The sequence below is a fragment of the Aotus nancymaae genome, unplaced genomic scaffold (assembly GCF_030222135.1).
Source record: "Aotus nancymaae isolate 86718 unplaced genomic scaffold, 86718_ANA_hifiasm-v0.15.2.pri h1tg000003l, whole genome shotgun sequence".
NCBI lineage: Eukaryota > Metazoa > Chordata > Mammalia > Primates > Aotidae > Aotus > Aotus nancymaae.
This window is the reverse complement of record NW_026988414.1, coordinates 30,324,506-30,343,525: the sequence shown is the minus strand read 5'-3', so window position 1 is coordinate 30,343,525 and position 19,020 is coordinate 30,324,506. Positions and strand designations below refer to the sequence as shown.

The 19,020-nt window shown below is 40.4% G+C and overlaps 1 protein-coding gene and 1 non-coding gene across 2 annotated transcripts; both read right to left on the bottom strand.

Annotated features, from left to right (window-relative positions):
• Positions 1-263: 263 nt before the first annotated feature.
• On the bottom strand, positions 264-4,895 carry LOC105727317 (acyl-coenzyme A amino acid N-acyltransferase 1-like). The gene is made up of 3 exons (XM_012467131.2): positions 4,433-4,895; positions 3,645-3,847; positions 264-857 (listed from the first exon to the last, which is right to left on the bottom strand). The coding sequence occupies exons 1-3, from the start codon at positions 4,893-4,895 to the stop codon at positions 264-266; spliced, it is 1,260 nt and encodes a 419-aa protein (XP_012322554.2).
• Positions 4,896-18,793: 13,898 nt separating this feature from the next.
• Positions 18,794-18,934, bottom strand: LOC135277499 (U4 spliceosomal RNA). The gene has a single exon (XR_010345103.1). It is a non-coding gene; the product is annotated as a U4 spliceosomal RNA (small nuclear RNA).
• Positions 18,935-19,020: the final 86 nt, after the last annotated feature.

Here is a 19,020-nt window from a genome sequence, read left to right as displayed (position 1 = left end):
AAATAATGATGTTCCTTAGTCTGTATAAAGTAGAATTCTATTTACGAAAATTTGTAACACATACAAATTTATGAGAAATACTTCTTGTGAATGTGTGCCCAGTCCTTTGATTTTTGTCTTACCTCCTTCCAGTTGATTCAAGATGACTGTGGATCTAGCCAAACTAGGAGAGCCCCCTCACCCCACCTCGTTCTCGCCTCATCCTCATCATCCTCCCACGCGCACTCCAGCCTCTGCCCACCCCATCATCACTCAATCCTTGCTCAGAGTTTGCTTCTGGTCTTAATGAGGTGTTGCCTGAAGAATTGCTGGATCTCTCCCCAGGCGTGCTCCTGGGCTGCCGCATGAGCAGCAGGGTCTCCTCCCCAGAGCAAGGGCCTCGAAATGCCCGGGTTCCAGGACGCGAAACACAAGGGAGCATAGGGCGGCTCTAGGAGGTGGCCTGCCCCGGGGTAAGCCAGCATCCTCCCGCTGCTTCTGCCGTGGCTCCGCAGCTGGTCCACGGCCTGCTCATCGTACGCTTTGCTATCCAGGCATTCGTCACTCTCTCCGACGATGAAAAGAATCCAGCCTCTGGCCTTTTCAACAGGAAGCACACTCTGCTGATGGAGCTCATCTCGGGGGTCTCCCTTACAGTGGCGGATGCGCACAGCTCCAGAGACGTGGACCTGCAGGCGCTCCTGAGCTGAGCGGATGGGTGTCACAACCAGATCCCCGTATCTGAGTGGAATTTCAAAGCTGGCGTTGATCCCGTTAATGCAGACGGTGGCCACCACCTGCTTCAGGTAGCATGCCATAGCCAAGCCAATCTCGGCACCTTTGCATACGGAGATCACTCCAATCCCTGGCCTTTGGATCTGAAGCACAAAACAAAGGGAAATCTATTACAGGTCACAAGCTGAGAAAGAGCTGTCCCGGGCGTGCCAACAAACAGGCATGATGGAAAGAGTCAAAGGAGGTCGAGACCTGGCATCCAGGTTTACCAGCTTCTGGGACTGAGAACGTTACCCACTTACCCTCTCTAAGCTTTATTGTCTTGTAGGGATGATACTATTACTGACCTTTCAAGGTTGTTATGAGGATGGAGTGAAACAATAGAAATAAACACTCTTCATCAATTGCAGAGGCAAAAAGAGTCTAATGCACCAGTGATACTTGGCAGTACAAGAACAGAGCCAGGTAAGTGTTCTGAAGAGCAAAATTGTCTCTAGCCAGAAAAAAAAGGTGTTTCCCAGGTTCTCTTAAATATTATGTAAGTGGATTTCACATTTAAATAGCATTTTATAGCTACGAAGGTTTTGCCCATGTATTTATTACCTCCATAAATTCAACAGCTAATTCTGAAAGCAACGAGAGTATAAAGACAAAAGGCTTGGATTCAATAAATAATTGAATCGTAGTACCTAGCCCAAGAGGAAAAGATAGTAGCTCATAGAAGGGGATCATTAATTCTCTCGCAGACTGAAGGAGCTGAGGGGACGTGAGAGGTCTCATAGATGAAGGAGGAAAGGAAGGGTACTCTGGACAAACAACAGCAAGTACTTAAAGACCTAGTTTGCTTGTTTTGTTCACAATTGTATCCCCAGCACTTCCTGTCATCAGAATTATCTGATTTTTTTTTTTAATTTGAGCTTTCTGAAACTCAATTTTTTTGAGTGTCTGTTCCATAGGTATGAGTGGGCCCAAGAATCTGATAGTTTAAAATGTCCCCCAAGAAAATCAGGAACCATCCGTGTGATTGATGAATAGAGAGTGAAGGAGGAAGGCTGTATCTGGAAGTAGGAAATTGGTAAGTAGGCTAAAACAATGTGAAGGAGGATGAAGAGGGTGTGATGTATTGAGAAAGACAGGAGTAGAACTTAAAACACTTGGTGATTGGGGAAAGACTTGGGAAGAGAGAGAAGAAAATAGATGGGCAAAGATAACAAAGTGGATTTTTTGAGAGTTTACTGTATGCTAAGTGCTATATACACATTATCTCAGTTGGTCTTTCCAATAGGCAAACTGGATTCAAGAAACTTAAAAGATTTGCTTAAGGCCACAATATTATCAAAAGGCAGAGGTAGAAATTGAAGCTTATCTCCTGAATCTAAATCTAAGTTGAATTTTTGCAGTTGACTTATTTTCCTCAGGCTAATGTCACAAATAGTTATATGAGAAATGAAAAAAAATAATTTGAAAACATTTTAGTTGGCATTTAATTCTTTTTAGGCAATCTTTTAAAAACACTCAAATAAACTTAGAAAAATTGCATGTTTTCTCAACACTAAAGATGATGTTGATAATGTTCAAATAGGAAACATATCCTATCTCTCCTTGAGAAGAGTCAAGGCTCTTCAGGGTTGGGGTAGAAGAGAATGAAACATTTGGGGAAGTCAAAGATAATTTAATGGTTTGGAGCAAAGACATTATCAGATTGTCTCCGTCACTTACTGGCTACGTAGTTTTGACACATTACTTTAAATATGCTTCCTCATCTGAAAAATGAGGTTGCTGTTGACAGTACTTCATAAGGCTATTGTGAATGTTACATGAGACTGCATATAAAATATCTTGCCTAGATAGTCTAACAAATAGTCACTCAACAAATGTAAGCCAGTATTGTTTTACCATTATTAAGTAGATCCATAAGATATGGTTGACATTTGAACATTTTGATTTGCAAAACAATAAGTTAAACTCAGTGGAATATCAACCCTTATACTTGATATTGTGATATCTCTTTCTGGGTTTCTGTTTTTAATCATTAGCACAAATATTAGTACTTTGGAACTCCTCAAGAGAACTAGATCCTAGTTCAACTGATATTTAACTCTTAGAGGAAGCTAGGTTAGTGTACTATTCCAGTCCTTCTCAATCATTAATGTGCTTAAGAATCACCTGGGGATCTTGTTAATATGCAGTATGCTGATACAGGGATGAAAAATGAGATTCTGCATTTCTGAAGGCTTCCAGATAATGCTGTGGCCACTGGTCCATGAACTACATTTTCAATAGTAGAAGGACACACTTGACAAAGAGTGCTAAAATGACCCTTCCTTTTCAGATTCCTTTCTCTAGCCTGGCTCATGGCATTGGACACATACTCTATTCTTCACTCTGCCCCTAGCTCTGAAACTAACTAAAGAGCTAATTCAGCTTGTCAGATGATGCAGTCAAGTCAGTTTTGCCAATACTCCTGACCTGATCTTGTACCTCAGGTTTAGTATTGAACTTCTGCATTGTTCTTAGTTTCAGGACTCTTCAGTGTGACTTATTACAGCATTATTCCCCTCTAGAGATAATCACTGAAGTTTGAAAACCTGTCAAGCCAGAGAATTCATGATTTGAGATGAGTGACAGTAAACATTGAAGAGCCACTTAAGAAAAAGTTACAAGTACTTCAAATTAAAGATGTCTTGGTTTTTTTCTACTAAAAAATAATCATATTATGTCCACCACTTATTTATTGTCTTCTATGTGCCAATAATCACGAAACTGATCACAAATCAACTCAACTTACAAGGCAGCTATTTTATCTCCATTTAACTGTCAGCTGTGCTGTCTCCAAGTCTGCACAAGTTGGTAGAACAGAGCAGACATTGGTGACTTTGTGTGTGTGTATGTGTAATGTTGCAAGGTAAAATGGAAAGTAGTTTAAATACCTTGGGATGAGCTAGTAGCAAGTTGGCAGCTTCCTCAAAATATCCCAAGTCCACCTCCTGCAGTTTGTCAGGCAGGTCTTCGTAGGCAAAATATGCTAATGCCAGTACTGCAAAACCATGGGAAGCCAAAAGACTGGCCCGAAATTCTATTAGGCCCCCAATGCCCCCAAACAAATCAATGACTCCTGGGAAAGGGCCTTCCCCTGTGAGTGCAAAGAGAGGAGAAAATAGGATCAGAAAGAGTGGAAAAAAGGGTCAAATAGCTGTGAAAATACAAGGTGAGCGAAATTACACACACACACAAACACACACACAGGCACATTAATTTTAAAAGTTTACAGGAAATACTGGCTCTCTAATAATCTGATACTTTTTTTGTTGTTTTTATTTCCATTATGATACGGTTTGGCTGCATCCCCAGCCAAACCTCAACTTGAATGTATCTCCCAGAATTCCCATGTGTTGTGAGAGGGACCCAGGGGGAGATAAGTGAATCGTGGGGCTGGTCTTTCCCGTGCTATTCTCGTGACAGTGAATAAGTCTTGTGAGATCTGATGGGTTTATCAGGGGGTACTGCTTTTTCTTCTTCCTCATTCTGTCTTGTTGCTGCCATGTAAGAAGTGCCTTTTGCCCTCCACCATGATTATGAGACCTCCCCAGCCATGTGGAACTGTAAGACCAATTAAATGTCTTTTTGTTCCCAGTTTCGGGTATGCCTTTATCAGCAGTGTGAAAACAAACTAATACACATTAACACTGGTTTCTCTATCACCAAAGATTAGTCTCACCTGGAGGGAGAAAAAGGCCCCCTCGCACTCGACCTTCTCGGATCTGCTTCCTCTGCACCCCAGGGCCTGAGAACCAGCGCTGCACGGTCTGGCTAGCCTTGGGCTGAATGGTGGCTGAATCTTGAAAACAAATGGAGTCATATAGGTCCAGCGTGACCCAAAAGGGGCTGTTCATCACGTCCTGCTTGAGCAGCCTCCGGAAAGGCCTCTCAGGCTTCAGAGACCAAAAGAGGCCCATTGGATGTACCCCCATGTAGTCACCTCCAAATGCGGGAGCCTGCTCCAGGTCCACCTCGCCGACCTCATTAGCCCTGTAGAAGGCCATGGACCGAAACAGATTCCCCTTCTCATCCTTCAGTGAGGCCTTCAGAGTCACCACCCGGGATGGGGGCAGGCCTGTCACATGGATGTGCACTGGGTCATCTGCAAGGGCACTCTGTGGGGTGGCTGACAGCTGGAACATTGGCAACTGGCAAGGGACCAATTGAGGCTTCACGCCCTGTAGTGGGAGAGAACACTTTAAGTTGGAGACTTAAATTCCAAGAAAAGATCAAGGCAAGGTTTATATTGGGTTTAACCAAATTAAACTTCTGGGAACTCAGTGAAAAATGTGCAGAACTTTTGGAGGAGGGAGAGGGAAACATGCAGAAAGTACTCATTGTTCTCATTTTACAGATGAGGGAATGGGCTATATGGGAGCTCCAACTCTGATAAATAGTTGACAGTAGAAGTGGGAATTCAAGCTATATCTGACACCATAGCCTCTTGTCTTACCCATTATAACACTAGTAAATCTTAGTTTTGTGGTTTTCAGTACATCAAAGTTTAATTCTTCAGTTGAAATATTACCCGTGTGACCTATTTTACAAGGTGTTAGGAGCCAAAGGGGATAAAATATGACAAAGGGCTTTGAAACAACACTGCTTTTCAGCCCCCACACCTATTGGGTACGGGTTTGGGTGTAGAATTACATAAACAAGCACTGTATTATGGTGATTGTTTTTTTCCTTTTAGTCTCTCATCCCCACCTGCCATTGTTGGACCTCTAACTCTCTGCAGATTTTCCATTGTTGGTTCTTTTTAAAAGAAAATAAAACTTCATGCTCTTGTTGTTTTATTTTATTTGTTGCTATTATGCTTTTCTAATACAGTTTTAAATGCCAATACTGTTTGTAATAAAGAGACTACAATTTACATTTGATTGGCTATTTTGTACCCATTATAAGGAAAATCTGAGGTCTTCTTCCCTCCTTCCTTTCTTTTTTCCTCTATATCCCATTCCACAAAAGATTTGAATCCATTTACTGACAAAGAGTAAAACAATTAAAGACTAAAATTAAGTAAAATAAGATTTGGGAAAATATGAACTAGGATTACAAGTATTTGTCATAGAAAACCTGGAACATAAAAAGAAGAGCATTTTGTGGGTTATAAGTTTGGGGCCAATCTACTGATAGCCAAAGGAAAAAGGACTGCCTGGTCAGTTCTGTTATTCTAACTATTCTCATAGAAAAAATTATCACTTCCTTAGGGGAAGGGAAAAAGCGAGGCCTTCCCCAAAAGGGCTCTAGCTTTAAAAGATATTTCTCACATGAGACTTTGGCATATACATCTGAACCATTTTTCAATAATTTCTTCACAGAAGTTTTAGTAATAGGTGTCCCTCCTAAAAGCTTGATTCTCCAAGGGGTCCTTAATTTTATTTAGGGGAAAATTCAAAATGAAGGCTTAGGGAATTATATTTATGAGCAGAAAAACTTCTGTGGAAATAAATAGGCTATGGTAGTACAGGTCCAGGAAAAGAGCAATTGATGTCTGTGTTAGTTTGTTGTGTGTTGCTATCAGGGAATACTTGAGGCTGGGTAATTTATAAAGAAAAGTGGTTTACTTGGTGCTCATGATTCTGCAGGCTGTACAAGAAGCATGGCTCCAGCATCTGCTCCTGATGTGGGCTTCCACTCACGATGGAAGAAGGGGAGCCAGCACGTACAGTGATCATATGAGAAGAGAGGAAGAATAGAAAGAGGGGAGGAAGATGCCAGGCTCCTGCTAACGACCAGCTCTCACAGAACTATGCGGAGGAGAATACACTCGTTACCACGAGGACCTCACCAAAACCTTCAGGAGAGATTCATCCCCATGACCCAAATGCCTCCCATTAGGCCCCACCTCTAAGAGTGGGGATCAAATTCAACATGAGATTTGGAGGAGTCAAACATCCCAATGATAGCAATGCCCAATTCTCTACTCTAGGAAAGGGTTCAGTCATCGAGGTAAAAGAGGATAAAGGGAAAACATCTTTTTAAATTTACTTTTAAAAAGGGATTTTCTGCAAAGGACACACTTTCACTTGATTCCCTCATTAACAAATAGCACTACTGACAATTTTACATACACTTAAATTCATGGTCAATACAATAATTTTGAATAGAATGATTATGAATATTTTTTCTCAGCATTGGGAAAGTTCTTGACAGAAAGTGGCATCAATTCCAACTTCTTGTGTCTTACATTCATGTTAGGGAGATGGGACATGTAATATTAAAATGAGCATCTGGTGTCCCCTGCAACATTTCAATGTTCTGTAGGTATTAATATTTTCTGATATGATTCCTTCCTGTAAGCCTCTATATCGCTGTCCTTTTTATTGCCAAAAAAGATGTCTTTAAGAAGACATCATTGATTCTTCCTCTCCTTGCTATTATTCTCCTTCTCTAAATTTCTCTACAATGCATTGACCCAACACAAATTTTATTTTTATAGTTAATTAATTCGCATTGCTTACTATAACCACTCTTCTGCATGCATCCTGTATCTAGTTTTATCCTCGCAAATGAGCCTCTCAAGGGTAGTAACTGTGTATGAAAACTTCACGGATCCTTTTGACACTGATATAATAAATTATACAATGTACATGTTTAGGAGTTACAAGATTCATAATGGGGCAGAATAAAATAGCACCAAAAATGTAATAGAAATAAATACTTACATAGTACATTTGTGATTGAAGATTTAAGGGTTTCTTCCCAAGTTATGGTTCCTTTTTATCTGAGAATAGTCTCCTAAAGCCCAGAGCTATAGACACTCAGGAACTCTGTATGTACTTTGTGGCTTTAACCCTGGTGCCACTGCTGATTGGATTAGAGATGAATTTCAGATTCAAAATGTGCCAATGATATTTTTGCCTTGCCAACTTAGAATTGAGATGCAGACATTATCAATCACCTTATCAGGGTCAAGACTAAGGTGACAGAAGAGAGGCACCTAGAGGACCAAAATTGACTTTCATGTCACTGAGAGACCAAGCCTCTAAGGTCTCCCTTATATTTTACACCCTTGGAAACTCTCTTGCCTTACCCTGGCCCTGGACTCACATGCAATTGAATCCACAAAACTCAGAAGCTGTATCCAGATAGTCCCAGAAAATCAGTTTTAGGGGAAAGATGTGGGGGTTTGAGGGGAGAGAGAGAGAGAAAAAAAGAGAGAGAGAGAGAGAGTGAAGATATGATACAAAGATGAAAGTCAGAGAAAGTAATCTTACTAGTTTTCAAATTCCTGGTTCTAACCACTCCTGAAGGTCAACTGTACTTGAGTTCCTTGAGACACTCTGGCATCCTTATAACAGAATCCTTTTGTTTACATTAGCTGGAGTTGATAACTATTACTTGCAATCAAAGAGTTAACCAGTTTAACTTTGTATTTTACAAGCTCAGAATGATTGACTTCTGCAAGGTCATATCATGGTCAAGAGAGAAAACGTGCCAGGTTTCCTGTCTTAGTTGCATGCTTTTTTTTTACTGGCCACCAAGCTATGATTCAAACTTTAGAAAAGCATATGAGTTTTACTTTTCTAAAAAGTTCTAAGTGAGAAATTCCTCTAGGATATACCAACAGTCTGGGGTTTCCTTTTGGTCAGATCTGAGAGTCCACCAACAGAGAAAATCCCAGCATCAAATTCCTTCCTAAAATCAGGCTGGCTGTGCCCCTAGATTGTGTGATAGAATCAATCTCACCCTGGGATGAGAAGGCCTGGTATCCCACATCACTCACCACATCTCTCTGTTGTCTCTGCTACTCTATATTAATGAAGTCTACTAATGAAGAGGTACAGAAATCTCCTAATTTTGAGGCTCTTAGTCCCAAAAGGAGATCTTTCAATATAATCTCACTTAACCTTTACCAAAAGAAATATATCTAACCTGGAAAAATGATTTTGTTATCATAAACTGAAATATTATACATTTTCAAATAGATTCATTTCTGGTGAATTGATAGCATCAGCACATTGTAAGCTAAGATCAGTTGTAGGATTTGTTAGTTTAGCTACAGAAAAATCAATCTTTTCCCATAAGTGTGGGTACTTTTCAAATTCTTAGCCCACTACTATCAATTCTCCTTAAAGCTGGGGTTTTTGTTTGTAGACATCTGACTTTCAATCTGTAAGAAATTCAGTGATTCCATCATGTTTCTGTCCTTGAATCCCGTGTTGAATTGTATGTCAGGACAGTGATTGCCTTCAGGACTCCAAGCATTGCACATTAAACAGCCATGAGACATACATAATCTATTCTCACATTGCTGATAAAGATATACTCGAGACTGGGCAATTTACAAAAGAAAGAGACTTAATTGGACTTACAGTTCCACATGGCTGGGGAGGCCTTGCAATCATGGCAGAAGGCAAAGAGGAGCAAGTCACATCTTACATGGATGGCAACAGGCAAAGAGAGCTTGTGCATGGGAACTCCTCTTTATAAAACCATGAGATTTTATGAGATGTATTCACTATCATGAGAACAGCATGGGAAAGACTTGCCCCCATGATTCAGTTACATCCCACCGGGTCCCTCTCAAAATGTGGGAATTCAAGATGGGATTTGGGTGGGCACATAGCCAAACCATATCATTCTGTCCCTTGCTCCTCCCAAATCTCATGCATTCACATTTCAAAACCAATCATATCTTCCCAAAAGTCCCCAAAATCTTAGCTCATTTCCGCATTAACTCAAAAGTCCACAGTCCAAAGTCTCATCTGAGACAAGGCAAGTCCCTTCCACCAATGAGCCTGTAAAATTAAAAGCAAGTTAGTTATTTCCTAGATATAATGGGGGTACAGACATTGGGTAGATACAGCCATTCCAAATGGGAGACATTGGTGAAAACAAAGGAGCGCTACAGACCCCTTGCAAGTCTGAAATCCAGCAGGGAGTCAAATCTTAAAGATCCAAAATGATCTTTGACTCTATGTCTCACATGCAGGTCATGGTGGGACAATAGTTGGGTTCCCATGGTCTTGGGCAGCTCTGACCCTGTGGCTCTGCAGGGTACAGCCTCCCTCCCAGGTGCTTTCATGGGTTGGTACTGAGTGTTTGTAGCTTTACCAGGTGCACAGTGCAAGCTGTTGGTGGATCTACCATTCTGGAATCTGGAGGACACTGGTCCTTTTCTCACAGCTTCATTAGGCAGTGCCCCAATAGGGACTCCATGTGGGAGCTCCAACCCCATATTTCCCATCTGTGCTGCCCTAGCAGAGGTTCTCCATGAAAGCCCTGCCCCTGCAGCAAACTTCTGCCTGGACATCCATGCATTTTCATATATCCTCTGAAATCTAGGCATAGGTTCCCAAACCTCAATTCCTGACTTCTGTGCACTAGCAGGCTCAACACCATGTGGAAGCTGCCAAGGTTTGAGGTCTTCACCCTCTGAAGCCATGGCCTGAGCTCTATGTTGGCCCCTTTCAGCTATGGCTGGAGTGGCTAGGATGTAGGACGCCAAGTCCCTAGGCTGCACAGAGCACAGGGATCCTGGGCTTGGTCCATGAAATCACTTTTTCCTCCTAAGCCTCCAGGCCTCTGATGAGAGGGGCTGCCATGAAGACCTCTGACATACCCTGAAGACCTTTTTCCTATTGTCTTGGGGATTAACATTTGGTGCTTTATTACTTATTCAAATTTCTACAGCTGGCTTGAATTTCTCCTCAGAAATGGGAATTTCTTTTCTATTGCATTGTCAGGCTGCAAATTTTCCAAGCTTTTTTGCTCTGTTTCCCTTTTAAAACTGAATTACTTTAACAGCACCCAAGTCACATCTTGAATGCTTTGCTGCTTAGAAATTTCTTCCACCAGCTACCCTAAATCATCTCTCTCAAGTTCAAAGTTCCACAAGTATCTAGGGCAGTGGCAAAATTCCACCAGTCTCTTTGCTAAAACATAACAAGAGTAACTTTTGTCCCAGTTCCCAACAAGTTCTTCATCTCCATCTGAGACCTCCTCAGCCTGGACTTTATTTTCTATATCACTGTCAGCATTTTGGGCAAAGCCATTCAACAAGTCTCTAGGAGGTTCCAAACTTTCCCACATTTTCCTGTCTTCTTATGAGCCCTCTAAACTACTCCAGCCTCTTCCTGTTACCCAGTTCCAAAGTTGATTCTACATTTTTGGGTGTCTTTTCAGTAGCGCCCTACTCCTGGTACCAATTTACTATATTAGTTTGTTCTCAGGATGCTGATAAGGACATACCCAAGACTGGGCAATTTACAAAAAAAAGAGGTTTAATGGACTTATAGTTTCACATGGCTGGGTAGGTCTCACACTCATGGTGGAAGGAAAGGAGGAGTAGGTCACATCTTACATGGATGGCAGCAGACAAAAAGAGAAAACTTGTGCAGGGGAACTCCTCTTTATAAAACCATCAGATTTCGTGAAATTTATTCACTATCATGAGAACAACATGGGAAAGACTTGCCCCATGATTCAGTTACCTCCCACTGGGTTCCTCCCAACACATGTGGGATTTCAAGACGAGATTTTGGTTGGGGACATAGCCAACCCATATCAAAGTCTAACTAAAGGTACTATAAGATGGGACTAGAAGATATTTCATAAGGAAGATAAAAGAAATATGGCAGGGGACCTTATAAAAAAAATACGTCCCAATAACTCCCTTGATCTATCTTAAATAGCCAGGTTGACTTTCCTGCCAATTTAAATATAGATTTTTTTTTTTTTTTTTGAGACGGAGTTTCGCTCTTGTTACCCAGGCTGGAGTGCAATGGCGCGATCTCGGCTCACCGCAACCTCCGCCTGCTGGGTTCAGGCAATTCTCCTGCCTCAGCCTCCTGAGGAGCTGGGATTACAGGCACGCGTCACCATGCCCAGCTAATTTTTTGTATTTTTAGTAGAGATGGGGTTTCACCATGTTGACCAGGATGGTCTTGATCTCTTGACCTCGTGATCCACCCGCCTCGGCCTCCAAAAGTGCTGGGATTACAGGCTTGAGCCACCACGCCCGGCTTAAATATAGATTGTTATACCTCACCTGCAGTGTTAATTCCAGGTACCATAAGAAATATTAACAATGGCACAAACTCTTTTGTGTTTGGCAAAAATAAAATCTAATCTTACTCTATTATCCATAACTACTTGAACTAGAAATGAAAACTATACTGTATTTCTCTAAGTTTAGGTTGTATTATTTAATATGTCAGCCAAAGTGAGGGAAAAAATGTCAATGGTCACTTCAAATTCTGCAACTCCCATTCCTTAATTGGAAGTCAAAACAAGGAATGGAGTGATAGTTTTTCTTCTGGAGCCACATCACTAGAGAGATTTTGGTTCATGTTCTGTTTCTTAGTCAGTATGGGAATATTGGTTTTTTCAATGGTTCATCTGTATGCACTAGCTTTGCAATATCCTTCCTCATCTATATGCTTCTAATTCAAAGATAACGGAGGACCTCTTTGTTTGTTACTTTTGATTTTGACTTTTTAATTTCAAGAGCCACTTGATTTGTCTAGAAAGTCATGAGTGGGACTGATTATTTTCCTAAAAATGTCTACTGGCATATTGAACATTTTTTACATTGGTAATTTTACATTTTAATTTATTTTTTTAATTAAATCCCTTAATTAAAGTTTGAGACAGTTTACAAAAATAGAAGACAAGGCTCTCTTTATTTTAGCCATGGATTTTATCCAGAATACTGTTTGATGACTGTTTTTTAAATCTTTATTTTGTTTAAAATCTTGATGCTTTTCACAATCTACTCTTAAAAGATGTATCTGAAATTACCATATTCAGAGTATTTTTTGTTTTCTTGCTCTGTCAAGGTAATTTTTAGAAAAGTATTACACAGCTGGTTTATTCAAAATTTCCCTTTCATACTATACTATAATTGAGGGGATACCAACAGTATAGTATAGTTCTATAATACAGAACAACATATCTGTCTTTTAAAATTCTGATTTTTACAGCAAATTTCTGTCTTCTTGAGATCCAGAAGGATCTTTAATTATAGTATGTGTTTCTATATTTGAATTTTGATTCATCTCTATGCCCCTGCCTGACCTGGCAATTTTACAATGTGATTTGCTCTTATCCTGAGAATACCGTGAAGAAGGAAAGGATAGCTAATTTTAAAAGTCAGTGTTTATATGGATAAATGCAAGAGGAAAGAGAAATGCAAGAGGTTAGGTTTCAGAAAGCTATAGGCTTTGAGATACTCTATCTTGAAGCTAGAATTTTGCTGTGGGGGCTCAGTACTCAGCAGCCTATTAAATGCTTGATGTTTTGTTTCTTGATTTTTCTGTAGTGCCAGTTAAATGTGTGAATTTATTAATTTTGACTTGTTAGAAATTCCTTTTAATAATCATTGTTATTCTTAGTCTAAATTTTGCTATTTACACCAAGGAAATACAAGAGATTAGATTATAGTGAAGTTTTCTATAAGAAGTTCTCTCAGGAGGACTATGCGGTTCTGACAAAAACAAACCCAAGAAACAGAGATGGGGAGAGAGATGACAGATAGAGAGAGAGAGAGGCCATTAGATCAGCCAACAAAGTGTACTTGGAAATGCTGTCTCAGGTTTCCCAACCAAAGTCTACGAAAAGGCCGTATGGTCAGTAACCCTACAGTCATTGACCCTGGAATATTGATGTGTTAGTCCATTTTCACACTGCTGATAAAGACATACCTGAGATTGGGTAATTTATAAAGAAAAAGAGATTTAATTGACTCACAGTTCCATGTGGCAGGGGAGGCCTCACAATCATGGTGGAAGGTGAAAGGTATGTCTTACATGGTAGCAGACAAGAAAAAATGAAAACTAAGTGAAAGGGGTTTCCCCTTATAAAAACCAACAGATCTCCTGAGACTTATTCACTACCATGAGAACATTATGAAGGAAACTGCCCTGATGATTCAATTATCTCCCACTGGTTCCTTCCCACAACATGTGGGAATTGTGGGAGCAACAATTCAAGATGAGATTTGGGCAGGGACACAGCAAAACCATAACATTCTGCCCCTAGCCCCTCCCAAATATCATGTTCTCACATTTTAAAACCAATCATGCCTTCCCAACTGGTTTTTCCAGTGGTTCATCTGTGTGCACTAGCTTCACAGTATTAACCCAAAGTTTTAACTCACTTCAGCATTAACTCAAAAGTCCACAGTCCAAAGTCTCATCTGAGACAAAGAAAGTACATTCTGCCTATGAGCCTATAAAATCAAAATCAAGTTAATTACTTCCTAGATATAATGGGGGTACAGACATTGGGTAAATACAGCCACTCCAAATGGGAGAAATTGGCTAAAACACTTTCATGGGCTACAGGACCCATGAAAGTCTGAAATCCAGAGGGGAGTCCAATTTTAAAGCTCCAAAACGATCTCCTTTGGCTCCATGTCTCATATCCAGGTCACACTGATGCAAGAGGTGGGCTCTTACATCCTTAGGGAACTCCGTCCTTATGGCTTTGCAGGGTATAGTCCCTCTCCTGGCTGCTTTCATGGGTTGACATTGAGTATTTGCAGCTTTTCCTGGCACACAGTGCAAGCTGTCAGTGGATCTACCATTCTGGGGTCTGGAGGACAGTGGCCCTCTTCTCATACCTCCACTACGTGGTACCCCACTAGGGGTTCTATGTGGGGGCTCCAACCCCACATTTCCCTTCTGCACTGCCCATAGCAGAAATTCTCCATGAGGGCCCTGCCCCTGCAGCAAACATCTGCCTAGACATCCAGACATTTCTGTACATCCTCTAAAATCTAGGCAAAGTTTTGGTTCCCAAACCTCAATTCTTAACTTCTGTGTACATGCAGGATCAACATTATGTGGAAGCTGTCAAAGCTTGGGGCTTGCACCCTCTGAAGCCACAGCCTGAACTGTACCTTGGCCCATTTTAGCCATGGCAAGAGCAGCTGGGAAGCAGGGCACCAAGTCTCTAGGTTGCACACAACAGCAGGGCTCCAGGCCCTGCTCACTAAACCATTTTTTCTTCCTAGGCCTCCAGGCCTCTGAGGGGAGAGGCTGCAGCAAAGATTTCTGACATGCCCTGGAGACATTTTCCCCATTGTCTTGGTTATTAACATTTGGCTCCTTGTTACGTATGCAAATTTCTGCAGCAGAATTAAATTTCTGCTCAGAAAATGAGTTTTTCTTTTTTATCATATCATCAGGCTGCAAAGTTTTTGAACTTTTATGCTCTGTTTTCCTTCTAAAATTTAATGCTTTTAACAGCACCCAAGTCCCCTCTTGAATGCCTTGCTGCTTAGAAATTTCTTCCACCAGATGCCCTAAATCATATCTCCCAAGTTCAAAGTTCCACAAATCTCTAAGGCGAGGCAAAATGCTGCCAGTCTCTTGCTAGAACATAGCAAGAGTCGCTTTCTCCCCAGTTCTCAACAAGTTTCTCATTTCCATCTGAGACCACCTCAGCCTGAATTTCATTGTCCATATTATTGTCAGCATTTTGGTCAAGGCCATTCAACAAGTCTCTAGGAAGTTCCAAACTTTCCCACATTTTCCTGTCTTCTCCTGAGCCTTCTAAACTATTCCAACCTCTGCCTGCTACCCAGTTCCAAAGTTGCTTCCACATTTTCGGTATCTTTACAGCAGCACCCACTCTACTGGTACCAATTTACTGTATTCATCTGTTTTCACACTGCTGATAAAGACATCTCTGAGACTGGGTATTTATAAAGAAAAAGAGGTTTAATGGACTCACAGTTCCACATGGCTGAGAAGACCTCAGAATCATGGCAGAAGGCGAAAGACAGCTTACATGGCAGCAGACAAGACAGAATGAAAACCAAGTGAAAGGGATTTCCTCTTACAAAATTATCAGATCTCATGAGACTTATTCACTACAACGAGAACAGTATGGAGTAAACTGCCTCCATGATTCAATTATTTCCCCACCGGGTCTTTCCCACAACACATGGGACTTATGAGAGCTATAATTCATATGAGATTTGGGTGGGGACACAGCCAAATCATATCAGTGGGCTAAAACAAGGTACCTTCTTTCACAAGCTATCAAGGCAGGGTGTGCCCTGATGAAAATTTGGTAGGGATTCAAGGCAAGATTCAAAAAATTGCATTTTCATAATTGGTTGTAAGTCTAACAGACCTCAGACTTACCAAATCCATGTGTTCATCTGTCCCTTAAGTAACATCCATTAGATATTCAATGGAAACAAGAAAAATCCAAGATTGAAATACAAACACACAACACAGGCGCACACACACACACACACACAACACACACACGATAAACTTTGTACCTATATACCATGGAATCTCAACTAGGTTTTGAAGTATCTTAAGGTCCAGCAAAATATCACAATGGATCCACAAGAAGTATTTTTTTTTTTTTTTTTTTTTTGAGATGGAGTCTCACTCTTGTTACCCAGGCTGGAGTGCAATGGCATGATCTCGGCTCACCGCAACCTCTGCCTCCTGGGTTCAAGCAATTCTCCTGCTTCAGCCTCTCGAGTAGCCGGGACTACAGGTGTGCACCACCATGCTTGGCTAATTTTTTGTATGTTTAGTAGAGATAGGGTTTCACCATGTTGACCAGGATGGTCTCGATCTCTTGACCTCGTGATCCACCTGCCTCAGCCTCCCAAAGTGCTGGGATTAAAAGTGTGAGCCACTGCGCCCAGCCCACAAGAAGTCTTAATTGAGAAAAAAGAAACAGTTTTTGGACTTCAAATGTCATGCGATGCTAGTGTTTACAATGATGAACAGTCACTAAGCAGCCCTCTTGGTGATTTCTTTACAGTTCTTTCATCCCTACAGGGTAGTGTGAAAAGGCACCATGTTCGATGCATTGAGTCCATTCTCAGTTTTGGATGCAAGACAGAGGAGGTTGTTGATTAGTGAACACTATATTGCTGGAAGAGGAGAACAACAGGCTGATAATATTTTTCTCTCCTTCCTGAATTACCTCCCCCAATTCTCCTTAAGCTCTGAGGAATTAGTTAAGGGACTGAACGAACTGTATTGGTGTATCAGAAAATCAGAGGGAAATTCACATTCTTAAAAATACACAGCCACTCAGCTGCACCCTGAGACCTTGCTGTTATTGTAAACATTGCAAAGTAGGGGCAGTGTAAGAGGAGCATTATAATAGGAAATTGTATTTTGGGGGATTTTTCTCGTTTTATAATTTATTATGCTGCTCTGTTTTAGTAGGCATTTGCATTTTACATATATGTCAGATGGTCCAATAGGGTGATTTTTGAAGAGAAATTTTAAATGGTAAAGGATTGTAAGACTAGGGACAATACTCATAAGATTAGCAATGCAGAATTACCATTTTCTGAGTAACTTCAGGGGACCATACATCAAAAAATCCATCTTTACAGTGAGGCTAATTATCAACGGGATTTTCATTTACTGGTAATAAAAGTTGTCCTATTCCATTGTTTTTAGTGTAACAAACTATTTGAAAATGCAGCAATGACTCCAGGAAAATTGAAAAGACAATTATATATCAGAATCATTTGACAAGAAAAAGGGCTTGTTATTTAAAATGATTATTGGAATTCTATTCTCCCCTTAATTTCTTTTTCTCTAACAGGAATTATTAAGTATTTACTAAAAGCTAGCTACTGGATACTATTAATTCCCACAGTAAAGCCTTTTCACTTTTCAAGGCTCTTTCAAGGTCCTTATTCCCTGTAGGAACAACCACCTGTGGGAATAAAAACATATTACTATCCTTACATTACAAATTAGGAAATTGAGCTCAGTGAGTTAAATGATTTAGCCAAGTTTGACTAGGTAGTCAATGGTGAAGCAAGAATCATAACCCATACCAGCTGACCCTATACATAAACCTTAACTATTTTCCCCAAATGAGAGTAGATATATGAAAACTCACTCTTTTCTTAACCTACCCCTCCCTTTTTTCTTTCCCAATACTTTCTCATTTTTAATTTCATCTCTCTTTTTCCTGACTCTGAAGCTTTTATTTAAGTATACACCCTAGTGCATACTTTGGCAGGATAGTGAAATAGAATTAAATTATAGCCCACAAACTCATGTGTGCACAAAATGTATTTTTTTCTATTTTTCTAGATTCCAAGTAATTCCTATTTTAAATCTTTGTTCTAAGATTATATCTCTGCCACCTGGAAGAAGAAAGACTCAAAATAGAAATTACTTGGAATCCAAGTAAGTTTTCTGTGACTTCTATAATGTTGACAGACTCGGGGAGCTTAAACATTATTGTGCATTCTTCTGAGCCTGCTGTTCAATGTATTCCAGAGGTTCCAAATTCAGATACCCATAGGGACCAAGCAGGTAATATAAATTTGTAGATAAGGGACAGGAATAAATTAAATTCAGAGCTGTAGTGAACTGAAGACTGCCCAGTCTTTAGCCCGGTCTAAAGGTATTCAGTGTGCAACAAAACAAGATGTAACCAAACAAAACATACTCAGTTGTGGCTTCTGGACTGCATACCAACCATTAGGCTTTTTGTAACTCAAAAGCCAAAAGAAGCTTTTTTTCCTGTTTCTGATGTGTTATCTTTTTTTAAGCCCATAGATATCAACTGGCCTCCCTTGGTTAGACGAAAGACGACAAAGTAAAGTGGAAATGCCAAAATGTGGGGATGGGAAGTGAGAAGTGAGGTCCCATCTATTACTATGTACAGTGATAAAGAACAAGTTGATGCTGGCCTCAAAATCCAAAGCCTTCAAACCTCCTCCTTGCCACCTCTCCCCACGCTTAATCTGTATGACTTTTTCCTACTTTTCTTGCATTGCATTTGTATTACCTTGTTCTCAATTGGACTCCAACTAATCCATGTATATGGATTCATACCCCTGTTAGTTGATAAGGCTTATTGCTTCTCAGGGCTAGCACCTCATAGATTTCCAGAGTGTTAATTTGTAAGATCCTTAAGGCTTCTCCCGTCCAACACTGCATTGTCATCATCACCAATAAACTACCTACTGTATAAAGGACACCCGTCTGAAGAGGTCTCCCCTTCCTCTGGGCCCTCCAGCATGCTTCTCAAAGTGCTTAACATATTGAGCCTTATAGCCATTTTTTAAAAATTTTATTCATCTCCATATAGACTGTCAAAAATTGCCAATGCTGACTATATTGCAAGTCGTCACAGCAGGGTATTGGGAAAAGTTTTCAATTATCAATTATCTCGCCTCAGATAAACCTCATTGGCTACGATACTGCCACTGCACAAAGCTGACCCTTATAATTATTTATATTGTGTTTTCTCTCTCCTATTAATCTGAAAGTTTCTTGAGGGCAGAATTCTGTTTGATTTATTCAT

Excerpts from the sequence above, each read along its gene's own strand:
- LOC105727317 (XM_012467131.2), bottom strand. The coding sequence starts at position 4,895 with ATGTTCCAGCTGTCAGCCACCCCACAGAGTGCCCTTGCAGATGACCCA. Across the intron at positions 3,848-4,432 it reads GGGCCTTTTTCTCCCTCCAG|GGGAAGGCCCTTTCCCAGGA; the intron begins GTGAGACTAATC and ends TTGCACTCACAG. Across the intron at positions 858-3,644 it reads TGCTACTAGCTCATCCCAAG|ATCCAAAGGCCAGGGATTGG; the intron begins GTATTTAAACTA and ends TTTGTGCTTCAG.